At 40.2% G+C, this 22,979-nt stretch overlaps 1 protein-coding gene across 1 annotated transcript in view; it reads left to right on the top strand.

The window, feature by feature from the left end:
- Nucleotides 1-6,793: 6,793 nt before the first annotated feature.
- The window catches only part of ZNF827 (zinc finger protein 827), a 79,795-nt gene continuing 63,609 nt past the window's right edge, over nucleotides 6,794-22,979 (top strand). The window contains exons 1-3 of the mRNA XM_026087541.1: nucleotides 6,794-6,830; nucleotides 9,247-10,257; nucleotides 14,976-15,148. Coding sequence (XP_025943326.1) covers nucleotides 6,794-6,830; nucleotides 9,247-10,257; nucleotides 14,976-15,148 — 1,221 coding nt within the window. The remainder of the gene's footprint in view (nucleotides 6,831-9,246; nucleotides 10,258-14,975; nucleotides 15,149-22,979) is intronic.

Genomic DNA, 22,979 nt, shown 5'->3' on the forward strand with positions numbered 1-22,979 from the left:
TTTCTCATCATTGTAATGAGCTAAACATGTAAGTGGGCCCCCTATTTTAAATGCGTGCTGAAGTAAATGATGCACTACTACTCTAGGTGCAGAGTATCTCTCTGGGCAGACTTGCAAATGGACCGCTTGAATCATCCAAAATCATTAATGCTAATTCTCATTTCAAATAGAGCTGATCTCCTACATAGTTAGTTTGTCCTCAAATTCATAATGCTCTATCAGAGTCTTAATTTAACTGATTTTAAAAGGCCCAGGGAAATCTGCAGTTCCTGATAAGGGCTTTTTGAGTCTGGTTCAGAAGAATTGAGTTGATGCCTGAAAAAGTGTTTGGTTTTGTAGCAAGCAGTTTATCATAGTCTCTTTTCATCAGGCTAAAAAAAGGTGAATTCCTTTGATCTATTAATGTACAAACTTCAGCTTTTTCAATTGGCCATATTCCTATAGCATACAAATCATTGGGATCACTGGCTGGTGCTTTATGAAAGGTGAATCTAAACTCAACTGTAGATTACCATAGGATGTTCACAAGGGCCTGTGGAAGAAACTTTCAGTAAGGCTGGCTGTGGTGTTTTGCTCAGTCTCTGTAAAAGGGAGACTACTTTAACAGACAAAGGCATCTTGGCCATAGTGTCCAAATTATCTTACTTGACTTTGGGAGTGTAAGGTGTTGTTCTGAATAACTGTTTATCCCGCTTCAGGCATGCGTGGTAATACTTACATTAAGCCTTAAGCACAGTTTCAGTTACATAATACAGTTCATTTTGATGTATTTCTATGCTACTACTCCATCTCTCCTCAACAACTGGAGCAGTTAAAGCTAGCTGAGATTAAGGTAGGCCATTTCATAGAGTTACACTACAATGAGAAGGCATCTTGCTCCTGTCACTGAGGGAGAGAAAGCAGGTAGCTTCTTCTAATCTGGGTGGCTGGTGACCCATTTTTACCCTAAGAAAACTGAGTTAATTCAGCAAAAAGTGGAAGTTCAATATAGGGTTACTAACTATAACCTCTTCCCTAGAACAGAGGAATAGTTAATGTTTCTTGGAGGCAAGATGTCAAATATGCATCATACTAGGAGTTATCTTTTGAGTAACTTGATGTTTTAGGTAAGGTCAGACTCACTATCAATCTGAGGTCCTATCTCCTGGTCTGTCAACARCCCCTGAGAACCTTCATCAAGTAGTAACAGCTCACTTCAGGAGAAATGATGCATCTCTGTCCTCTCCCATGCCAGCTAGTAAAAGAAGGATCTTCTGGTATGGTATGGTAGTGGGATGGTAATGAATSCCCTTTGAAACATTTATTCTGGGACTAGTGACTGAAAATGAAAGGCCTTTGCCTCTGTTTCCCTTCCACCACAGAATTTTTCTCCTTTGAAGGAAAGGAAGTAAAGGCAGTTTTGAGTTCTCTGTGAAATGCTTTTTCAGTAGTCCATCCTGCCTTCCTCCTTCCTTGGAGTCCATGATGCCTGGATTCTGCCTCTGAGAGGCACTGTACATGCATTTTGCCCATTTATAATTGGCTAGCAGTTGGCAAACCTGAGCGCGTGGGACTTCTGCACGCTCACAGTTAGTGACACTTGTAGTGGCACAGTTAGAAGGTGCATATGGACAAAGCATCCTGAAGAGTTCCAGTTACTACAAAGTAATTAAATTATTTTTGTGTCATTTTGTTGGTCTTGGAGCCCTGTGTGGGTTTTTTGTTGTTGTTTGTTTGTTTTTAAAGCAGTACCAGAGAAATTGCTAGGTGAATATTCTGGGGCTTTCTTGGAAGTGGATTTTTAAAGCCTCTTTAAGTTAAGGATAAAATTAGAGGATACAGGCCTTGTCTTTAAAAGCTGTGACTTTTTTTTTCCCCTTTCCTCCTTCCCTCCAGTTAGGAATATCATTATTTTAGAAGATGTGGAGATGAAATATGGAGCCCTACCTAGGGCTTCTCTTCCTGTCTAATTGTGTGAGCATTTTCACAGATCTTAAACACGGGGGAGAAGGACAGAACAGAAGAGCTATGGCTTTCTGGCAGTTCCTTCTTGCAGCTGTGCTGCTCTCTCTAGGTCAGCCTGCAGTAGCGAAATTTGGTTCAAGCATCAGCAACACTGCTGAACTATTTTGTGATGAGGTCAAGAGTTGAATAATCATCCCATTGATAAGTGAGCGAGGCAGAAATTTCACTGAAAGAGGACAGTGACTTTCTGTGCTGCTTACCTATTATAGGTCACAGAAATCACGAAGGGAAAATGGGGGACGGCGTGCACTCTAGCACATGACTGTTTATGTAACTGTGACTTCTAAGTTTTATTTGCTGCAGTTGATGTAATAAAAGGAGTTAAGTCAGGCCTTTGTGTCTTTATTAAAATCATGATTTTCTTGCAAGCATCCCTGTGGGAAAATCAACATTGCTACTGCTCTGGATGTACAGCCTATTCAGATGTGGCTGTAAATGCTTTTTAGAGGTGGAACCGTTGAGATGTCAGTGCATAGTGTGCCCAGCTTTTCTGAGGCAGTCCTGCAGCATGTGCAACTGCATGGTCTGGTGGGTGTGGGAACCCACAAAGGTTGTCCAGCCCAAAGAAATGATTTTTTTTTTTTTTTGAAGTGTTTAAAAAGGCAGCCTGAATACAAAAAAAGCAGTTTGCAGGTGGCTGGTCTAAGCAATTTATATAGGATACCATAGAACAGACTTCCCAGGTATGACCACCATTTTTTAGGCTTGTATATGCTGYTTTCTGTAGTACCTGCATGTGAAATTAGCAAGGCTTTACATGAAGCTGACACCCAGAGGCAATGTGAATTAGAAAGTGATATGTTATTAGCAAGTAATCTCTTGTAATTATTATTTTTTTCCATTGCTAAAATGATGCACTTACACAGCATATGTAGTTTACCTAAAGGTCTTTACTGTATTCAGCCATTAGCTCCTTCATTCTTTTCTTCTCTGCATTATCTGGTCTGCACTAAATTTTGACATGATACTTTCATGGCTGATAACTCTCATCAAATGTGCAGTTTACAATTAGGACTTCAGGATCCTCTCCTCTAATTTCATCCTGGAGCTTCTCCAGTATGGCATCTACTCTCCGCATTCCACTAAAACTGTTCTGCCCAGGGTGGCTAGCAACTGGTCACTGGCAAATTTCAAGGCTTCTGTGCCGGTGGTACTTACCTGGTTTGGCCAGAGGACGTAAGCATCCTTATGTATCCAATTCTAAAGGGCTTAAAGTGGCTGGCTGTCACAGAGCTAAAATGCAGGCATGATGGGCAGGTGTTCGCTTGCTGAACACACAGCCATTGTGTGATGGGAACCTCCTGTTATTTGTGTTTGAGGCTGATGGTTACAGTTATGATGTAATGTGGATAACAGCACCTGTAAGAGAGGGGTTATCCTGAAACAGTCTGCTAGAACAGTGTAGTTTGTCCCATGGCTCACTCCCTAGTCCCTGTTTGAGGGATCTAAGAAAGAAGGCAGGAGGGAGTAGGACATGGGATTTTGGTGCTTTGTGCTGGTGACTTGAAGCCATCTTGGAGGCCAAATATGAGCACACCAGCTAACTCTGTTTTGCCTCTTTCTTCTCTTTGACTATAGCAGTTGACCATGCCTTATCAGTTCTCAACTGCAGCTTCTCCTCATTCACCCCCCTTTTCTTGCTCTTCTCCAGAGAAGTCGCATGAGGCTGAGCTCTGATTGCTCAGCTGTTGTCTCTGCCTTATTTTGATGCGAGTACTTATTTACTTGACCTTAAACTGATTGTTCACCTGAGTCAGCCTGTCTTTCCCCAGAACTCTCTATGGATGTCTTACTATTTCATTTAAATTTAATGTGACCTTTTAAAGTCCTTAGGCACCTTTTCAGAGCTCCCCAATTTGCCAATGTAGACCTGTCACTTAATCCTAGCTCTTTCAGTTGGCCTAGGTATAATATTTAGTATATGATAATAAAGTAAATGGTTTGTGATAGGCAAGAGGGATGGAATAAGGTAAGCTATTACACTACAATTTGTTAATCTAGCTTTGGTTAGGCTAAATAGATGCTATGGAATCAGGAAGATACAAGAGGTACCAGACAGAAGTAAGCTGGGTCAACAGATTAGGAAGACAATCTGGGTAACAAATAGCCAAAAAAAGGTAACTATTACCTTATTTAGATTGACACAAACTTCAGTGATCATATCTAAATACCTTATATAGATCAAGATATTTGATATCAAGATGATAAAAATGGCATATGGTTCCCCTACCACCTTAGATTCTGCACCTGCAGTTTCCCAGACTTTTCTTGAAACATAACCGCTGAAGTTAGGGCAATCTTATCTAATTTACCTGATCAGTAATTTTCATGTGAACATTTCTGTGAAATGATTTGACTTATCTACCTTCTTTTATATTTGACTTAGTTTTCATTCTGTAATCCCATAATTATCATTTGCATATGTTTCATATCACTGTAGCATATGGATTTGCTGGATTTGGATGTTATTTCTGTATTACAGTTTAGTTTACTCATTATACTGAATGATTAAAGTGAAATTTTGTCCCTCTTACCATGAAAATACAGTGTCTTTGGGGTGGGTTCCTTAACTTTAGCCAGTTCTCAAATAATGTCTGGTGGTCAAGATCATGTTCTTTCAATCACAGCTGATGTTTTTACTGGCCAAATCTGTCACTCGGTTCCATAACTTTGAGACTCTTCCCTTCTCCTTGTGTTGTACCGACTGTTTCTAGATCACAGTCTGCTACATCCGTATTTCTTCACTCCTAGTCCATACAAAGTGGAACTGTGGATCATCCCCTCACACCTTCTGCTTTCGTGAATGGCGTGTGTAAATAATGTTAGCTGTAGTTAAACAGTTTCTAGTATTTGAATTAGGTGGCTGGATCTATAAATCAACAAACATGTTTGTCTGACTTTTTCAGTTTTCAGCTGCAAGTTGTTTGGGCAGGTTAATATTCACATTCTTATTGATAAAAGGGTCAAATTCTATTCACCACTTTAAGTATGAGGGCAGGTGCCCACAAAGTTAAATGATGTACTTTGGGATCAATAAGATTTGCCTTTCAAACTGGTCTCTTGAAGAGGAAGCAGAACTTCTACATATTTGAAAACAAGCAGATGAGTGGGCAAGCAAAGCAGCTGGCACTTCTTCAAGGAGTGCTTTTGCACACATTTGTGACTTTGCCAAAGATGATTTGATATTGAGCTACATCAGTGGCAGCAGTTGCCCAGCAGTATTTTGGTGCCTTTTATTGTTGCTGACAGGAGTGGGAAGGACTTGTGTGTGGTTCCTGGGTGCTCTGCAATGGGGTAGTCCTGAAGCACCCAGAACACCTGTGACTTCCACTAGTTACTACCAGTGACAAATGATTTAGGAAGCAGTTCCCCCTCCAGAACTGCTGTGAAAATCAGGGCAGAGAAGCATTGACAGGTCCTGCCTCTTGAACTGTGATGAGAAGGGGTAATCTGATGAGTAGTTATTCGGTAAAAGCAGGTGAGATTCCCAGCCAGGTCTTACTCCAAATGAAGCTGGTGAGAATTTGCCCCTAACACTTAAGTTACCTTTATGTGCTTTGAGAGTTCTGTGTAGTTTCTTACCCACACTGAACTTTTCAGGCTTAAATAAAAATGAAATGCTAGTAGCTGAACATTCATAAGTAATTCTGTAATAACAAACTATAATATGTTTATGGTAGAGAGAGGAAATTCAAACATATTTCTATTCCAAGATTTCAAAGACTTCTCACTCCTCAGTAATGTTGCAAAAGCGGGAGGGAAGTGTCATCAGATCTTTCACAAACCTGAACCTCTGCTGAAGTTTGTTGACAGGTAGATGGGGTTTGGCTCCTGTTTCAGACAAACCTGGTCCAGGTGTCCTATCAGTCCTCTGAGTTCTGAGGGAAGGTTTTGTTTAATTTGAAATCATAGGAAAGTTGGTGGTTCGGGCTGATTTCTCCTGGAGTTCTCAAGCTTGTTCAAACTCACAGATTTGCAAGTCTGTGTAAATTAAAATCCTGCCCTGAAGGCCTTGAATGACAAGTTTGCTTGGAAATGAAATTGCCAGGCTTTGCAGTTGTGCTTCTAAACAAACTCACTAGTTTTAAAAGGCGGTTTGACTGTGTTTGTGATAAGACAGTGATGCCAGCTTTTTCAGCATTAACCTTACAGCCTTAAAATACAGTGGATCTGATATTGCAGCAAGGGAGAGAATTACTCAAAAGAGGAAAATTAGAACAGTGTCAGCAGTCAGGGGTCTGGTTTCTGGATACTGAAAGAAACTGCAGTGGCCAAAAAAAAAAAATCCATTTGGTTTTTGGGATAGAGATGCTCCAGAGGAAATTTGCACTTTGTTAGAGGCCACTTAAAGATTTGGAGACAGCTGCAGTGGTCACAGGTAGATAGCAACAGGAGGGGGAGCTCTCACTGCATTACCCAAAGAGGAGGGATGTTCTGGGCTGTGAAGCAAGCTTATAAGTGTGAAGGAAGGATACAGCGCTCCTGCTGCTCCCCGGCTTCAAAAGATTGCTGGCTGCCCTCCCTATAGGCGAGACCAATGGAGAATGTGCGTGTTTATAAAGAGAAAAGTGATCCATGTCCTGTTTTCAGCTCTTCTGCCTTCACTGCTTTTTTTGGTGCCAGGCATAGTGTCATTGTGTGAAGGCTGTATTGCAGCCCTGCTATAGCAGATGGAGTTCTTTTTCTCCCATCCTTGCAGTCAACTTCAAATACTAATTCCTAAGGTACTGTGAATGTTCCCTGAGAGGTCAGCCCTTGAGAGGAGAGAGAGACAGTGAAAATATGCGGGATGTTACTTTATGTGTTTAGAGCAAAAACAGGTGCAGGTGAGAAGGAAGAATTCATTTCTGATGCAGGCAGGACAAATAAGATTGAAAGATTTATAAAGCTGTGTTATTTAATTTGTATTTTAAAGGGCTGGTTGCAAGTAGGAAATATGTCAAAAGTAAGAAATGGAAGTACGTGGCACAGAAAAGAGAAGCTCAGGGCTAAGCAAGCAGGAGAGTTCTCTAAAATATGAGCCCACTTCCTTCTGTAACCATTTATATTCAATCTTTAATTTTTTGCTAACTCTCTGAGCGAGGAGAAATGCAGTTCTCCCTCCCTATTTATGGATGGGGAGCAGAGACAGAGAGAGAGTTGGGGGCGGGGGGTTGTTTTAACATGGGCAGATGCAAACAGACACACAGAGGCAAGTTGTGGGATGCAAGCTAGCTCTGGCTCAGAAGCTGCAGAGTGGTGTCAGTTCCGGGCTGTGTCCCAGGCAATGTGCCCTGCTCTTGGGATACTGCTTTGGGCAACATGCCAGGAAGATGGCTTCATTGCTTCCAAGCTAAAATTTGCTTGGATTTGGAAGAGGAGAGGGATCTTGCATCTGTCTGCACCCAACTGTGCAGGGGTGCCTCAAGGTGCTTGTTTAGTGTTCATGGGATGAGATGGGAATACGCTCTGCTTTCTTGTAACCTGAGCAAGTGCTGGATCGACTGATTAGCATCTGTCTTTATTTGAATGTGCATGGTGTTGGCCTTCATGTGCATTGTTGTTAATCTTGCTTCATCTGTGATGTTATCTTGGATAATATAAAATTATTTTTATATAAGTGCTTTGGGTTTTGCTTGACTTTTTGTTTTGAATAGGAAAGATGGAGGCCCTCTTCTGTTTAAAATAGTAATCTAAGGTAAAAGAATGGTTTTATTGTGGGCTCTCAAAACATTGATGACAATTTTTCAAATGGTTTTGAGAAAAAGCAACTTACTGTGAGGCACTATTCCTCATATTCTGTATGACATGATTTAAAACATATCTTTGCCTTYGGAGTGTATGTTGGTATTTCTGCACTGTGATACAGCTGGCTGAGTCTTTCCTTCTTAAATTCATTGTTTAAAAGCAATAATATAAATCTAAGTTTTCATTTATTAATTTCTATCCAATTTTTGTCATTTGATGGATTTAAATAGGGAATCTGGGAATAATAGGTGATCATAGGTACAGAACATATCGTGCAGGCTTGTTTCAGAATGTCCGGAGGGTTATATTAAATCCTTTTGTTTTGTTACAGTATGATTACTAGGATTCTTCTGTAGCATAGGACATTCAGTCTAAAAAGTGAGAAGTGTGAGAGGTGCCTGGCAAGGGAAGATAGCATGAATTTAATTCTAGCATTGCTGTTGTTCTTGGCTACTTTCTGATTGGCCAGCAAGATCTAAAAAAAATAAAATAAAATAAAAATTTGGTCACGTTATGTTACTCTGAATACCTGCTGGGAGGAAAAGCAATCCAGGGTCACAGCACCTTAAACACTACCACTCAGGTCTCAGGAGACACTCTGTTGCAGTCACCTGAGAAGAGAAAATGAACTAACTGCATAGGGATGAACACTTCTTCCCTCCTCCCCCCCCCAAACTGAGTTCAGTTTAGGGTGGCCTTTAAAACTTTAATATTATTGAAAAGTGACAAGCAAATGAAAAGCAAGTAGTGTCTATATAAGGGGGGAAAAAACCCCCACCAAACATCAGTTTTGTGTGTACGATATTTCTCTTCCAAATTGCTGGGGAAATGAATGCTTTAGCATTCATGCATTACTCATCTCAGCTGTTCAGAAATGAAGTGTGTGTTATCATCAGTACAAATTTTATTTTATTTTAGATAGGGGTCACTGCAGGATTGGGCTGAGATTTAAAGTCACTGGAAGAAAATACTTGGAATAGCTGCACAACTGGTCTGCTTTTGAAAGCATCTCTGTGTTAGCTGTACAGATGCTCAATTATTTAGGTTTCTGAGCCTATTAGATCCCTGCTTTACACCACAGAGTTCATAATATTTTGCAGAATGTGCAGACTACATTGATAATAAAATAACTGCAATATATGAATGGTGCCCTGGTGATATATTTGTATTGTATTGTTGCAGTTTTACCTGTTTTAATCATACTGACTTAGAGAAACCTTTAATATCTACTAAAACCCTGAAGGATGACAACCTTGCCAGGATTTCTTCTTTAAAGAAAACCTCATTCTTTTTCAAAAATTTTTTCTTAATCACTCAATCCAGGCTGATGCCAAGTTCATGAACTTTAGGGGGATGTTAAGCCTGGAGGGTCATATAGAGGACTGCCCTTCATTAGACTGATGTTGGGGAAGGGCAGAGCCCCTGGGGTGTTTTGGACTTTAAAAACATCCTTCATGCTAAGAAGTTGTTTTGCACTGATTTGGAAGTAAAACCATTGTTCTTGGTTCCACGCAGATGGTACTAGACAGGAAGAAGTAGAAGGTGAACTCAGTGAAGAAGAACGCTGGTTTGGAAATTCTTCAGAGACTCCTTCAGAAGCATCATATGGAGAAGTCCAGGAGAACTTTAAGCTGTCTCTTGAGGACAGAATCCAAGAGCAGTCCACTTCCCCAGATACTTCTTTGGGACGTGCAACTCCGAGCAGCAACACAGTGGAGGTGGGAACCATTGAAAATGAAGCTCTAAGAGACCCGTTACAGAGCAAAGAGCACCTTTCTCCTGATGTGCCATCTCTGTGTGAAGAAGAATCTCYTGGTTCAAATAAGCCACTGAGTAGTAACCTGAGACGGCTACTGGAGGCTGGCTCCCTCAAGTTGGATGCTGCTGTCACAGTCAATGGCAGAGTTGAGTCCCCTGTAAATCTTGGCTCAAATCTCTCCTTTTCTCCACCTGCTCATCATGCCCAACAACTAAGTGTTCTTGCCAGAAAACTTGCTGAGAAACAGGAGACAAGTGACCAATACAGTGCAAGTAATCACTTTATATGGAATCAAGGTAAGTGGTTGCCAAACTCAACCACCACCTGTGGTTTGTCACCTGATTCAGCTATCCTGAAACTGAAGGCAGCAGCCAATGCTGTTCTGCAGGACAAATCTCTTTCAAGGACTGAAGACACTATTAGGTTTGAATCCTTTTCTTCACCTTTTAGTTCTCAGTCTGCCAGCTCCACCTTAGCAGCTTTATCAAAGAAAGTGAGTGAAAGAAGCATGACTCCTGGGCAGGAGCACCCTCCTCCAGCAAGTTCTTTCCTTTCTCTGGCTTCCATGACCTCTTCAGCTGCCCTACTCAAGGAGGTTGCTGCAAGGGCTGCAGGCAGCCTGTTGGCTGAGAAGAAGAAATCACTGATTGCTGAGGATCCCCTGCAACTTTCAGAGATGAAGCAAGAGAAAGCAACTCCCCCGCAGTCTTTGGAATTATTGTTACTGCCAGTCCCTAAGGGAAGAGCATCCAAACCCACTAGTACAGGTATGGATTCAGTTTGAGCCACTAAGTAGAACGTGTTTGTTTTGCTGTAGACTTAAATAACATTTCTTTGGTGGGTCTGGATTTGCTTTGGTTCCATGTGTTATGAGAATAAGAACTAGCTACTCTAGGTAAACAATAGAAGAGCTTTCTAAAGTATCACTTAAAGACCAAACTGTCACAAATGTTTTCATATTTGAAAAATATGAGTGTACAGTTCAGTTGGTTTTTTTATTATTTTTTATTCCATACAATTGTGTTTTTCCCCTCTCACCAAGTTCAGAATAGGGCCACAGAAAGTATTTAATGTGAAAGATCAAAAAATCCCTTTCAGGGAGCTCGTGGTATCAAGTAAGCATGTACAAAACCAGTGCTTTTGAAATATTGGACAAGGGAGAATTCTCCCTCCCGCTGTCTGTCACAAATGGACTTTTGTATAATCACTTACTACCCTGTCCTAATTTACCAGAGTATATTATTATGTTGCCACTTTTCATTAAAATTTTTGCAGCAGCATGAACAAATCTCACGTTTGGTCTTTTACAGTCCTTTGTCACAATAAAAAAAAAAGAAAAGAAAAGAAAACATTTTTCTAATTTAGCTCAACAAGAACCATTTTACACTTCTGCCTTCCCTCCACCAGTTCCAGCTGTTGGCATTCAAGGATAGGCATATAGGGAATAAGAAGAAACAGTCTTGGTAACAAAAGCTTTCAAGAATTGGCAAGCTATGCAGGGAAATTTAAATGATCCATTTTCAAAATAAGGAAAAAGATTTCTTTTACCTCTTTTTATAAAAAGTTCACATCCCTGATTCATATTTCTGGTAGTGACATTCTGCTGTAGAGGATAAGGAAGCGTATCAGGTATCTTTGCAAGATATACAAAGTGATTTAGTATATTAGAGCTTTACCAGTATGAGTTTTATCAGGAATATTAGCCTAACTGTACAGGTATAGCTAGTCAGTGTACAAGCGTGAGGCCTGACTTGGGCTTTGGATAGTTGCACCTGCAGTTTTTCCAACTTAGCTTTTTTATTTAGGAATAGTATGAGGTCTGATCTGTCCCTGTGCAGCTCTTGGTAAAAACTCATAGAGGAGAAGCTATTGCATGGACAGCAATTCTCGTTCCTCCCTTGAAGGAGGAGGGGGAGGGATACAACAAGGTGCAGCTGATACGTTTTTTTTACTGTTAGCTACATCTGTTCTGCAAGTGTTTTGCTGGTGTGTTTTGCCAAGGCAGTTAAAGCGGCAAACTATATTTGGCATGGGTCTGGCCTAAGGTTTTCATTAGTTTAGTGTAAGCCCTTTTCAGAGTAACTAAGCTAAACTTAAAAAAAAAAAAAAAAAAAAAAAAAAAAGCCCTTTCATGTTGGAGTAGGAGTACCCACATGGGGGAGTTACACTAGTATGACTGTAGGCATTGATTTAAGTCAATATACTTTGACAAGTCTAACTTTGGTAGTCAAAATGGTTGTAGTAAAATCCAGATTCTGTGCTCGATTTAAAAAACTGTGGGCTTTGTCTGTGCAGCTAGTACAAGAGGAGTGCTCTGTGTGTGTGGTGTGTGCGTTGGTAGTACCAGCCATTTACAAACTAGCTCTGATGCAGCAAATTCCTAGCAGCTCTGCTCTCTGCTGAAGGCCCCAGCATGCTGTGCTGCTAAAAGATAACAATGAGGGCAGGCTGCCTCAGGTCCCTGCTAACCATGCAACAACCACTTGCTTTTTATAATATATGGGACTAGTATCCCAAGAGGAAGGGTGTTTCCTCTCGGTTTGTACACACTGGGCCAATGCCAGTTGGCATCCAAGCAAACTTTGTAGTGTAATGTTCATAACAAAAGTTCTTTAAGCGTAAGCCCCCTTTCTGATATGCTATTAATTTTTTGCTTTCTAAATAATTAACCAACTGAAAATAAAAAAATGAGCTGTTGGTTAGCATATCTGGATGTTGATTATGGAAAGCCAAACTCCTTGATTCCTTCTGCCATGGAGAAATGCAGCTCGCAGAAAGAGGTCACTGTTATGTGACCTTTGACTGGAGACATTGCTGTAACAGTTGAGTAGAGTATCCGAGCATGTATATTTGCTGTGAAAATAAACATTACACATTCCTGATTCCTTTTGCACCCATGGCCTTATGGCACTAGCAGCAAAAAATAATACTTCATTTTATAATGTTTTACCTGTTATTGTATGTCTGTTTGCCTTTTGAGTCATGGGGAGGGGGGTTGTCTTGTTCCCAGAGAGGTAAACATCTTTTCCCAGTAGGCATAGATTGAGAGAGATTTTTTTCCCCCTCATACATTGAATAGTTAAGGCACTGGTGAGTTTGCTTGGTTGTTACACATCAGCTTCACTTTCCCACCATGACCATCTAGCTTTGTATGAAAAGTCACAAGTTCAGTCCTCGGTGAGATTAAGTAGTTTTGACCAGTAAGGAGCATCAAAGATGGAGACTACTTAAACAGGAATATGTTAATAACAAGAGTAGACCTGCTTCTGGTTTGTCTACCGTGTTGAGCTCTTTGCTCAGAATTATTTCAGGTGAGGAGCTGTGGCTTATCAGAATATTGTCATCTCTGATACTACGTGTCAGGTTTGACTGACCTAATTGTTACTTGGATGGAGTATACTAAATTAAAGCTCCAAGTCATACAGAGATGACTAACTTTTCTATCAATCTGGTAATAGTGCCAACTTTAAAAAAACCTCATGTCTTTTGGAAGAAATTTAAGAAGAAGTCTGGAAACTCTGTTTAAGCTCTGATGTCATTTTTGAAAGACTGTGGTGACAGACCCTTTTTTTCCCCAACTGAATGCTCGCTTGGTAGTAACTTTTTGCCTACAGTGCTTGCAGTTTTCTTTCTGAAGTTTCTTTGGGATGCACTGGCAGATTCTCTCCTCTCTGGAGTAACTCCGTCCAATTAATTGACATTGTGTGACATAAAATAGACATCAATATGTATAAAGGAAAGCTGAAGCTCAAAATTCACTAATTTTTCTTATGCTAAGGTTTATGTAGTACAGTGAGGAGGTTGAGCCTTTGAGGCGATTGACATAATTTCTGTGTACCATGAATTGTCATTGTTATCAGTGAAGTCATGTGCAGTCCAGTTCTTCACATATTTTGTAATGTGCTAAATTGCTATTGGTTCACCTTGTCTGCAGATTTATTTTTAATGGGGTGGAAAACAGGTGATTGATAGATTACACGTTTCTTTTCTGGATTCCTTTTGAGGATAACCAGCAGCCTGAGAAAAGATATGATAGAAATGTTGAGTAAAGAAATGATGAGTAAAAATGCTACCAATATATATTTCTGTGGTTTATCTTTCTCCTACCTGTTATGAGGAAGTAAGTAAAGATATTAAAAAAGTGAAACAAGCAATTCTAGCATTGGTTTTGACTTATTTCTCAGAGGTCCAGAGAGAGGAACAACTTGATAATATGTTGAGTTTGATAGAAAATTTCACAAGTAGCATTTCTGAACCTGCAAAGTGCACACTTTGAAAATACGTCTTTTCCTGGACTTAAATAATGACTACCTAATCAGCTGTATTCCAATACTTTTGTTTCCTACCTTATAGCAAGAACAGTATTTTAGGATGTCACAAGTCTTTCTGAAGGTTTTTATCACTTAGTTCCTGATCACAGGGTGTTGATGTTTGCTGTGTCCTTATCAGTAGGAAATAACTGATAATAATGAGAAGAAATATTCTGAGAGAAATTCCAAATAGCAGGATACACATTACTGAGCTCTGGATATTTGAAAATGGTCTGTCTTTATATTGAGGAAAAACACTTCCAGTGCTGTGATAATACAAAGCCTATCTTCATAATAATAAGAAGAAATCACAGTGAGAGGATGGATGGATGGTTAGTTGTGTGAAGTCAGCAGCAAAGAATTTCTCTTTCCTTCAACCTTGCGATGATTCCACACTTAGTAGATTAACCATATTTGCTTGACAAATACCCCAAGCTCCTTTTCCTATTTTAGGGGAATTGGGCAGTAAAACAGAGTGCAAACATTTAGGAGGGCAGTAGATTGAATGCCCTGGCAACGAGAACGATAGAAGGAAACCCAGTGACCCTAAGACTCCCTGACGGGTGAAGTGGCGGCAGCATCTGCTAGAGCTGTAACTAAACAAGTTCAACAGCAGGGGTTCTGAAATCTTTCACTTCTGGAGTTAAACATATCTGATATGCAATACCTGCATGATTTTCAGTTAAGTTGTGAATTGTTCTATGCTTAATATTCTCTCCTCTCCCCCTGCTAACCATCAAATATGGGAATGGATCATTTCTGAACATGTTTAAGTGTATTTTTCATACCCTGCTACAATTGACATTGGATAGGAAATGAGGCTACCAAGTGATGATTATGAGAGACATCCATCTCAGTTCAGTTAAATTATAAGGAACATTAGGACCAGGTGAGATAGAGTAGCATCCCCTACTGATTAGCCAAAGGATGTTTGGGACATTAACTTTTATAAATTAATCTGACCTTTCTCAGAGGGAGAATAACTAGATTAAGAGGAAGGGGATATGCAAGGGACAGAACTGAAATTTCTGGTACATGTTGTTGTTTAACTAATGTGTCTCTTTGCAGATGAAATTCTAGCATTGAAAAATGATATCTTGAATATGTTTACAAGGGGAAAATATTCGACAAGTGGCTGTAAAGGATCCTCTCTTTTTCTTCCCCCTTCTGCTAAGCCTCAGAAGAAGAAGGAGGAAAACCTTTCCAGTGTCCGATCTGTGGTTTGGTTATCAAGAGGAAGAGTTACTGGAAACGGCACATGGTGATTCATACAGGTTTAAAAAGTCATCAGTGTCCACTCTGTCCATTTCGCTGTGCACGCAAGGACAATCTCAAATCACACATGAAGGTAAGGAAAGCATTTACTGACAATCTTGAATCATCTATCACTTGAATCATCAATCAAAATATGATAATGTAACAAAGTTATTTCAGTGGCATTTGGAGGAATAAAATTTCTTTATCTGTACTACTAATGATGTCTTTATTTAAATAAAGAGACTGTAAGAAGATGACGAAATAACTTGGTTTCCTTTGTTTGCCTTTCCATTTTATGCAGTGTGGAAGCTGCCATGTGTTACATCAACTTGTTGCAATATAATGCAGCAGGAGTTATCTGTGGTGGATTTAGTTCTGGACCTGGAACTACAAGAAGCAGGGGCTGTTAATGTGTCACCATGCAAACATAGCATTGCTGCTTTCAGGTCCCAGGCTAGTATCTCTGCATGGCTTTGCCCTACACTAAATGGGCATCAACTCAGCCAGTGCTAGCAGGGGGCTCTGCATGCTTGCTATAGTCAGGCCTGCAGTTTTAACCTCAGGTTTCAGGCTCAGACTAGAAGAAGAAGATCTTCTGAAGGAAATTTAACATCTGGGGTAACATGGCAAAAATGGGAAAATTCAATGGAAAGAAACTCTCTCTCTATTTAGCTGAGATAACTACAATGGTAGCAAGATGCAAAGTGCCCAGTCTTGCATACTGTAGAGCATACTTGGTGAATTAAAAATGGTACCTGGCCTGTTAACGCACGGGTGAAGAAGCTGAGGTGTTAGAAGTTTCCTTTGTTAATGCAACTGCAGAGGTTCAGCTATTATAGTAGCAGTGAAATGCTTTAATTTTTTTTTTTTCATCTGTTTCAGACAAGTGTCTATAACAGAGTACAGGACTGGTGTGGAGAGGGGCAGGAGTGTCTGTTCAGCTTTTAGATATGCTATTACAACATCTGAGATCACAAGACAGAAGTCTAACCTTGCTTACACCCGAGTAACTGTTCACTTGAGTATAAATCCAGGTGATTCCACTGATCATAACAGCAAATCTTGCTGCACTTCAGGTCCTGCTGGGTCTGAAATCATCCCCCTCAAATCTGAAGGCCCGTCCCTTAACTAGTGTGGGTCAATGCACTAGTGCCAGGCATCCTTGGTGTATCATGCTAGTCCTTATCAGGTACAATTAGGTTTGGTATTTGCAGCTCTTTCTTTTAGCATTTGGTGTTCTGCCCTGACTACAGGGCTCGGATGGCTTTCCTGAGCAGAACTGCTGACATGAAAGAATGGGAACAAAGTGTAACGAGAGAGGTTTTTGTTCTCAGTTGTTGACAATCTGCGCAGAAGCATGCATCGCCTACAAACTGGCTGTTCCTTGGCAGAGGCCTGTTGTTGTCCCTTGCTTTCTGAAGGACATCCCTATTATTTCCGGCAGGAATTCTTGGTCACTGCTTTTTGTGCCTTTTGGGGATTATTATATTTACAGGTTGAGAGCCTATCCCTTCCTTTTTGGCAAGATGATTTCCATAGGAGGTCAGAGGTAGGATGTTGGAGAAAATTAGCACAGAGACAATGAAAGAGCCTCTATCAGGTTGATGGCTATCTGAAACCCCTGTGCTCTTTTCTGCCCACCTACCATCAGCTCCTTCATTAACTGACCCCATGTCATCTTAAAAGAGACCCTTTGTACAAACACGTAACGTGGTGTTCTTTAATTATTACCAAGTAGTGCTTTGGTGCATTTGCTCATTTGAGTAGGCATGTCATAAAAGCATTTTGTATCAGGTCAAAATCGAGGTAAAGTGGAAGTGCATACATAATAGCAGGTGAACAAGGTGGGGGCTATGTTAGTCACTGTGTCAGTGTCAGATATGACTTGAGTTTCCTTTGGTGATAGTATAAATTAATACCAGGATTAAAACAAAAAAAAAMCAGATTTCTTTTCTAACTGTATAAAAAAAGCTTTGCTTTTAAATTTGTATGTAAAAAAAAAAAAAAGTATGAGCTTATAAAACTGAAACATATATAAGCCAACAGTGTTCAGGATGGAATAAATACCCATCAGAAATAGTACAGTAAAGCTGAGACTTTCTCGAGATGCAGCATCCTAGTTATGCCAGTTGGAGGTTTCAGATCTCTTTGTTGTCCCAGGATCCTTTGGGAACTACCTGGTGCCTTTGGGAACTACCTTATCTCCTTCCTGGCAGGCAACCCAGAAGGGCAGAGCTGCCTCTAGCCCTCCATCCCTCTCTCCCTCCCCATGAGTCAACAGTGGCTGCAGATGAAGACGTTTGTTTTTCAAAAACAAAATGCTACTCAAAATTGTGGTATTAGGTTGGTATTGTTCATTGTTATAAGCCAGTTTTACTCCAGGACACTATCGCAAGCCAAGTTTTTTTCCTATATACTCCTCTTCAGTTTTCAGGTTTTATGTTTCATTGATCAGGATGACAGACAAAACCTGCTGAGGTGTTTTGTCCAGCTGCAGTCTCCAAAATCTGGAAGCGTTGTCTTTGCTTCCTCCTAGGCAGCATAGCCCTAAGCTGGAATAGCTCCTCTCTTTTCTAGGTTCTTGTAGGCATTTTCCATTGAAAGTGAGAGTTTGGAGATTTGCTTTACATTGGTGATCTGTGTGTGTGTCCATATGTATATTTTTAGGTTAATAAATAACTGTAGTATATAAGTAATGTGTAATTTTATGTTAATTATAGTGWGTCAAACTCATTGGCCCAGAACACAACATTGCCAACATTTTTGGTGTCTTGTCCCCTGCTAAAGAAAATCTTACTAGGGAGAGGGCTGGAATCAGTCCAGCCCTGTCCGTATTCAGATCTACATGTGCTGCCCACCATGTTGATGAAGCTTTCCTCCAGTAAGGGCACTTTGCCAGGACCAACTCTCAACTGGATGCGAGGAAGTGAAAGACAAGAAGGGAAGTGGAAGGAAAATACCCACGCAGACACACAATGAACAAGGCAGATCGCGAATGCTGCCTTTTAAGGCACACAGTGTTATCTGTAATTGTTATATGGCATTTAGATTCCACAGTGACAGGCACCTTAGAAAAATCCTAAAATAGACATGGTACAGAATTTTATTAGTCTATTCTGGAGACAAATTATAATGCTTGCATAACCACAGGTTTTGGCCCCTTTTCCCCAAAATCTGTCTAGCATCTTAGCACTTAATTCTGGTGTCATAGCATGATTTCCAAGGACTCTGAGAATATTGGAAATGAAGCTGAACAAAATGAATGGGTAACTGAGAGAAGTATCTTGTCCAGGCAGGCAGCAAGGTTGTTCTCGAGTCCTTCTCTCTGTTTATCTAAACACATACTCAGTTGGAATACGTTATTTTCTCCTTGAGAGAAGGAGTATTTTATGGACTTGTTCTGAAGCAGTAGAAAGCAACAGAAAGGGGTAGTGTAATTCAGCAAGACATTTTCAGACTTTTCTGTTTTTCCTGGTAGGCAGGTAGGGATTAAATTTACCTCCGAGCAATACCACAAGCATCAGTCAGATTTTGGCCAATTGGTATCTTTGGATCATGCACATAACCTTCCTGAGCAACTGGTGGAAGAATAGGCTGTGAGATCATAGAGATACATTCCAAGAAAGCAACAGGATATTAGTCTGAGCACTTGGAAGGGGGAACGGGGAAAAGGAGCATATGGCCAAAAATAATATCTATAAATGTTTCTTGTGCTGCTATATAGACATAATGCAGAAATGGGTGAACTAGGTCTTCCAGCAGTGGAAGAGAAGCTTGGCATAGTCAACACTTACTGAAGCAGGACAGTATRACAGAAAATGAAGAAATGCAAGATGAAGCTTAGCAGAGAAGGTAGATGTAGGGGCACACAAGTAATGTGATGCTCAACCACAGAATCTTGATGCTTGATTCCTTGAGGAGATGGACCATGTAGCGAGATCTTAGATTAATGCTCCTGTGTAGTATTAAGAGGGTTATAATCAGCCTCCTGATTAGAGAGAGGCTATTAATTACATGATAGTGGGAATAAGAAAAGGCCCTGAAGAATGTAGCCAGGTGCTCAATACCCCTTAGTGATTTGCTTTTCCCTCTTTCTTCCTCCCCTGAAGTCTGTCAGAAAACTGCATGAGCATTCACAATCCTTTGTGGTGAAGCATAGAACAGGTTATTTTAAAAACATCTTTACCATATTGGGGGAAGGAGGTTGGTTGTGTTTCATGGGCGGTTTTTTGTTTAGTTTTGTTTAAACTAACCTTGAAAAGCAGTGGGAGGCCCTGTGACTCCATTACCTCACCTCAGTTGAGGGGAGGTAATACAAACTGGTACAGCTTTTCAACAAGTTAATATCTGTGCCCTAAGTCTCAGATACATACAAGTGACTTCAAATATCTGCTTTTTAAAATGATCACTTTTTACATATGAGACAAGGTTGAGACAGGAAATGCACTGAGGCCTTAAAGCCTCTAAAGAAACCATTTTTTGAAAGGCTAGTCCAGCCACGCAGAGAAGCTTTTTTTCCTTYGCTTTTAAGCAAATCAAGGAAACACTTTCAAAAAGAAGATACTGTATAAATAATGTATGTGTCCTGAAGGGAAGGATCATATCAAAACTAGCACTTTAGCACTAAACTTCTGAAAGTGCAGTATTTTTAAAATGAGGGAGCTTGTCAGAAAAGAGCACTAAATGAAAAGGCAGAGGGTGTACAACAGATGCAAGATGGAGACCTCGCAAGTATACCCAAATATGGCCTCAGAAGAGGGCATTTTATTAGAACAGATTAAAAAAATAATCAGAAAAAGCTAAGTGTGGAGGGAAGTGTGGCTAAATTGCCAGGCTATAGTAGTTGCTTAAACAAATTAGAATACCCCTCATGAAAATTGTAATCCACTTCAAACAGAAAAACGTATAGTAGGTGAAGTAAAAAGTGGCAGTTATGTCACAGAAAGTGAGCAGCGTGAGTAACCAGAAGCAAATACRACAATGTGTTTGCCCCTCACCACCTTATGTTCTAATGTTACTTAAAGATGGGGGTTCTTAGGAAAACATCTCCTCTTATTCTGAGGGTTTAAAAAAACAGTGCAAAATCCTATTGAATCCCACAAAGAAGGATGAACACCAATCCTTCTCTTCCTGGGCCTTGTAACTGGAGTGGAGAAGTCTGTGCAAGCAGCATTACCCCAACTTTAAGGAAGGGGACAAGACAAGATCTACCTCACCAGTACTACAGAATTGCAGAAGGACTGGCCGGTGCCATTCTTTTCCTCCCCTACACCCTCCTCATTATTCGGTGTTAAGTGGGGTCACATACCTTTGTAACTGGTACATCTGTAGATACCAGTGTACAGCCCATCGCTTAAACTGGCTGGTAGCTTGGCAGCAATGTTGCTTTTAAGTATGGAAAGGTGATTTGACAAACTGCATATGATACCAGAAATGTTAGTGCATTAATGAAAAATCTAACAGAAAAATGTGATGATGTGAATGATGTGATATGATAGAGACACGTGGCTTCTGTAAAAGAAAATCATGTGTCCATCTGCTAAGATGTTTTGAGCATGTCAAGAAAGTTATGTGCTTAAGAATCAGTTGAAATTTAATTGGCCTTTAAAAAAGCCTTTGGCCAAACTTCTCACTAAGAAGCTGCCAACTAAATTAAGCAGTGCAAAGTACGAAGGCAAATTACAAATTCACCAAAGACAGTAAAACAAAGAGCAGGAAGAAATTGGCAATTTTAAGCATCACAAAAGGCTACCAGAGGGGTGTTCCGTTGCTAAGAATGCAATTGTATGTATTTTAACAAACTGGATCTTCACAAAATGGTGACTGTGGGGTAACAGAATTGCAAACCACAAAACCTTATTTACGTGAATCAAGATTAGGAAAAAAAAAACGTGAGAAGGAATGAAAAGAGGCTGGCTGATAGATCAACATGATAGCAAATAAAGTTATTGTTGACAAATACAAGGTAGGGCACCTTGGAAAGAACAGTTTAAACTGATGCACCCAGCTGTATTTAATATAATGAACTGTAACTACTCAGGGAAGATATCTGGGTATCATTGTAGAGAAATCAGTGAAAATGTTTTCTTGGCATGTGCAGCAGAGGTTAAAAAGTACATTAGATATTTGAATGTCTGAAATAACACTGAAAATATTACAGTGCTATTATATGAGTAGATGATGTGCTCTCACTCAAGATGTGATACTCAGTTCTGGTCACTGTGCGTCAAAAAGATGCATCAGAAATAGGAGAGATTAAAAAAAAACTGGTAATGAAAATGATTAGTGGGATGAGAAGAACTCCCTTTGAAGAAAGAAACTGAAAAGAATGGGACTACCAGGTCTGGAAAGATGTGATCAAAATAATGCGTGTGATAGAGAAAATAAATTGAACTGCTTCTTTTTTCTTGCTCTTAATAGGACAATGAGGAGGCAGCAAGTGAAACTGAAAGAAGCCCCCAAAGTTTTTTTAACCAATAGATAATTTGTCCCCAAATCTTCAAACTAGTGCTGAAGTCTGTAAGCAGTGCATAGATCCATTGAAACTTACTTGTGTACTTCATATCAAACCCATGCAGAAAAAAACAGAAACCATACAATATCTTTTGAGGCTGGGAAGACTGTAGGATAAAATAAAGATGATGGAGGTACTTTACACAGTCAAGGAGAATATTCACAGAAATAGGCTCAGAAGATAAAAGACCTTCATGCTTTTCGGTGCGAGTCAACTGTAGTTTTATGGGATTCTAGAAGAACCTTTCTCTATGAACAGGTTATGTGCTCCAGTTTATTGCAGCATAATTCAGAGAGATCCAGACTTAGCAGCAGCAGGGCTCTGACTGGGACTTTGGAGAAATCCTGTCAGCTGCCTGCTTGTCTCCTCCTGCCTGTGGCTCTTGCTATCACAGGGGAATAGGAGTTGGGTCAGGGTACTATGGCTGTCCTTGCAAGAGGTTATCCTTCCCTCCTTGCAGTAGCCCTGCTACCAGTAGCAGAAGCCTAGTTGACTCTAAAGAGGACATCTGTTGGTTTGGGCAGCATTAGCACAGCGTGAGAGCTGTTCCTTGCCTCACAGAGGGAGGAGGCAGCTTTTTGAAATGTAACATTGTGTGGCTTAGATCTCCCCTGTGGCCCTCTGCATAACTCGACAGGGTTTCTTGCTTCTTTTTCTGCGGCAAGTAGCTGCTGCCTTGACTATTCCCTCTGAGTACCATACATTGAAGATGCTTGGCTCTTTTAGATGCTTTTGAATAAGAAAATAGAGGATAGGTTTTCTTAAAAGAGACTTTAATTCTTAGTTTAGATTTCTAGTAGTGTTTATATTTTTAAATAAGTATTATTATTTATTCTTGACAATTAAAAAAAATAATAATCTTATAGTGGGACTGGATCCAGGATGTCAGAGGTTAAATATTGGACTTGATGTTATTTCGTACATTATTTATGTGGATCTAAAATTGTGCCTTTTAAAACTCTAAATCTTTCTTTTTGAATTCTGTCATTCCTTGGCTGCAAGTTATAAACATACTTTTCTAATGAGAAATCCATTGGTGACATAGCTATTGTCTTTGGACAGGAGAGAAATCCAGATCAGATGAATCAGTCTTCCCTATTCTCATCCATTCTCAAAAGATATTGCAAAGGTGGCATGCCATGCTCCTGGGAAGAGAAGGTGGGCTCCTACACAGACTTTGCCACTTGACTGAAGCAGTGGCAACCTTTGGAAGCTTACTGATGATTGCGATATGGGGCCTCTATAAGAACTGGTTAAATACGTAGGCAGGGAAATGATGGGTGGAGATCCTGGAGGGAAGCCCTGGCACACAGAGCCTCAGTGGGTGTAAGAGATAAAGTTGCCATGGTGAGGGTGCTTGCTACCATTAGTACATCTCAGTGTTCTTCATGAAGAAAATTGCTTACAT

The sequence above is a fragment of the Apteryx rowi genome, unplaced genomic scaffold (assembly GCF_003343035.1).
Source record: "Apteryx rowi isolate R43461 unplaced genomic scaffold, aptRow1 scaffold_72, whole genome shotgun sequence".
NCBI lineage: Eukaryota > Metazoa > Chordata > Aves > Apterygiformes > Apterygidae > Apteryx > Apteryx rowi.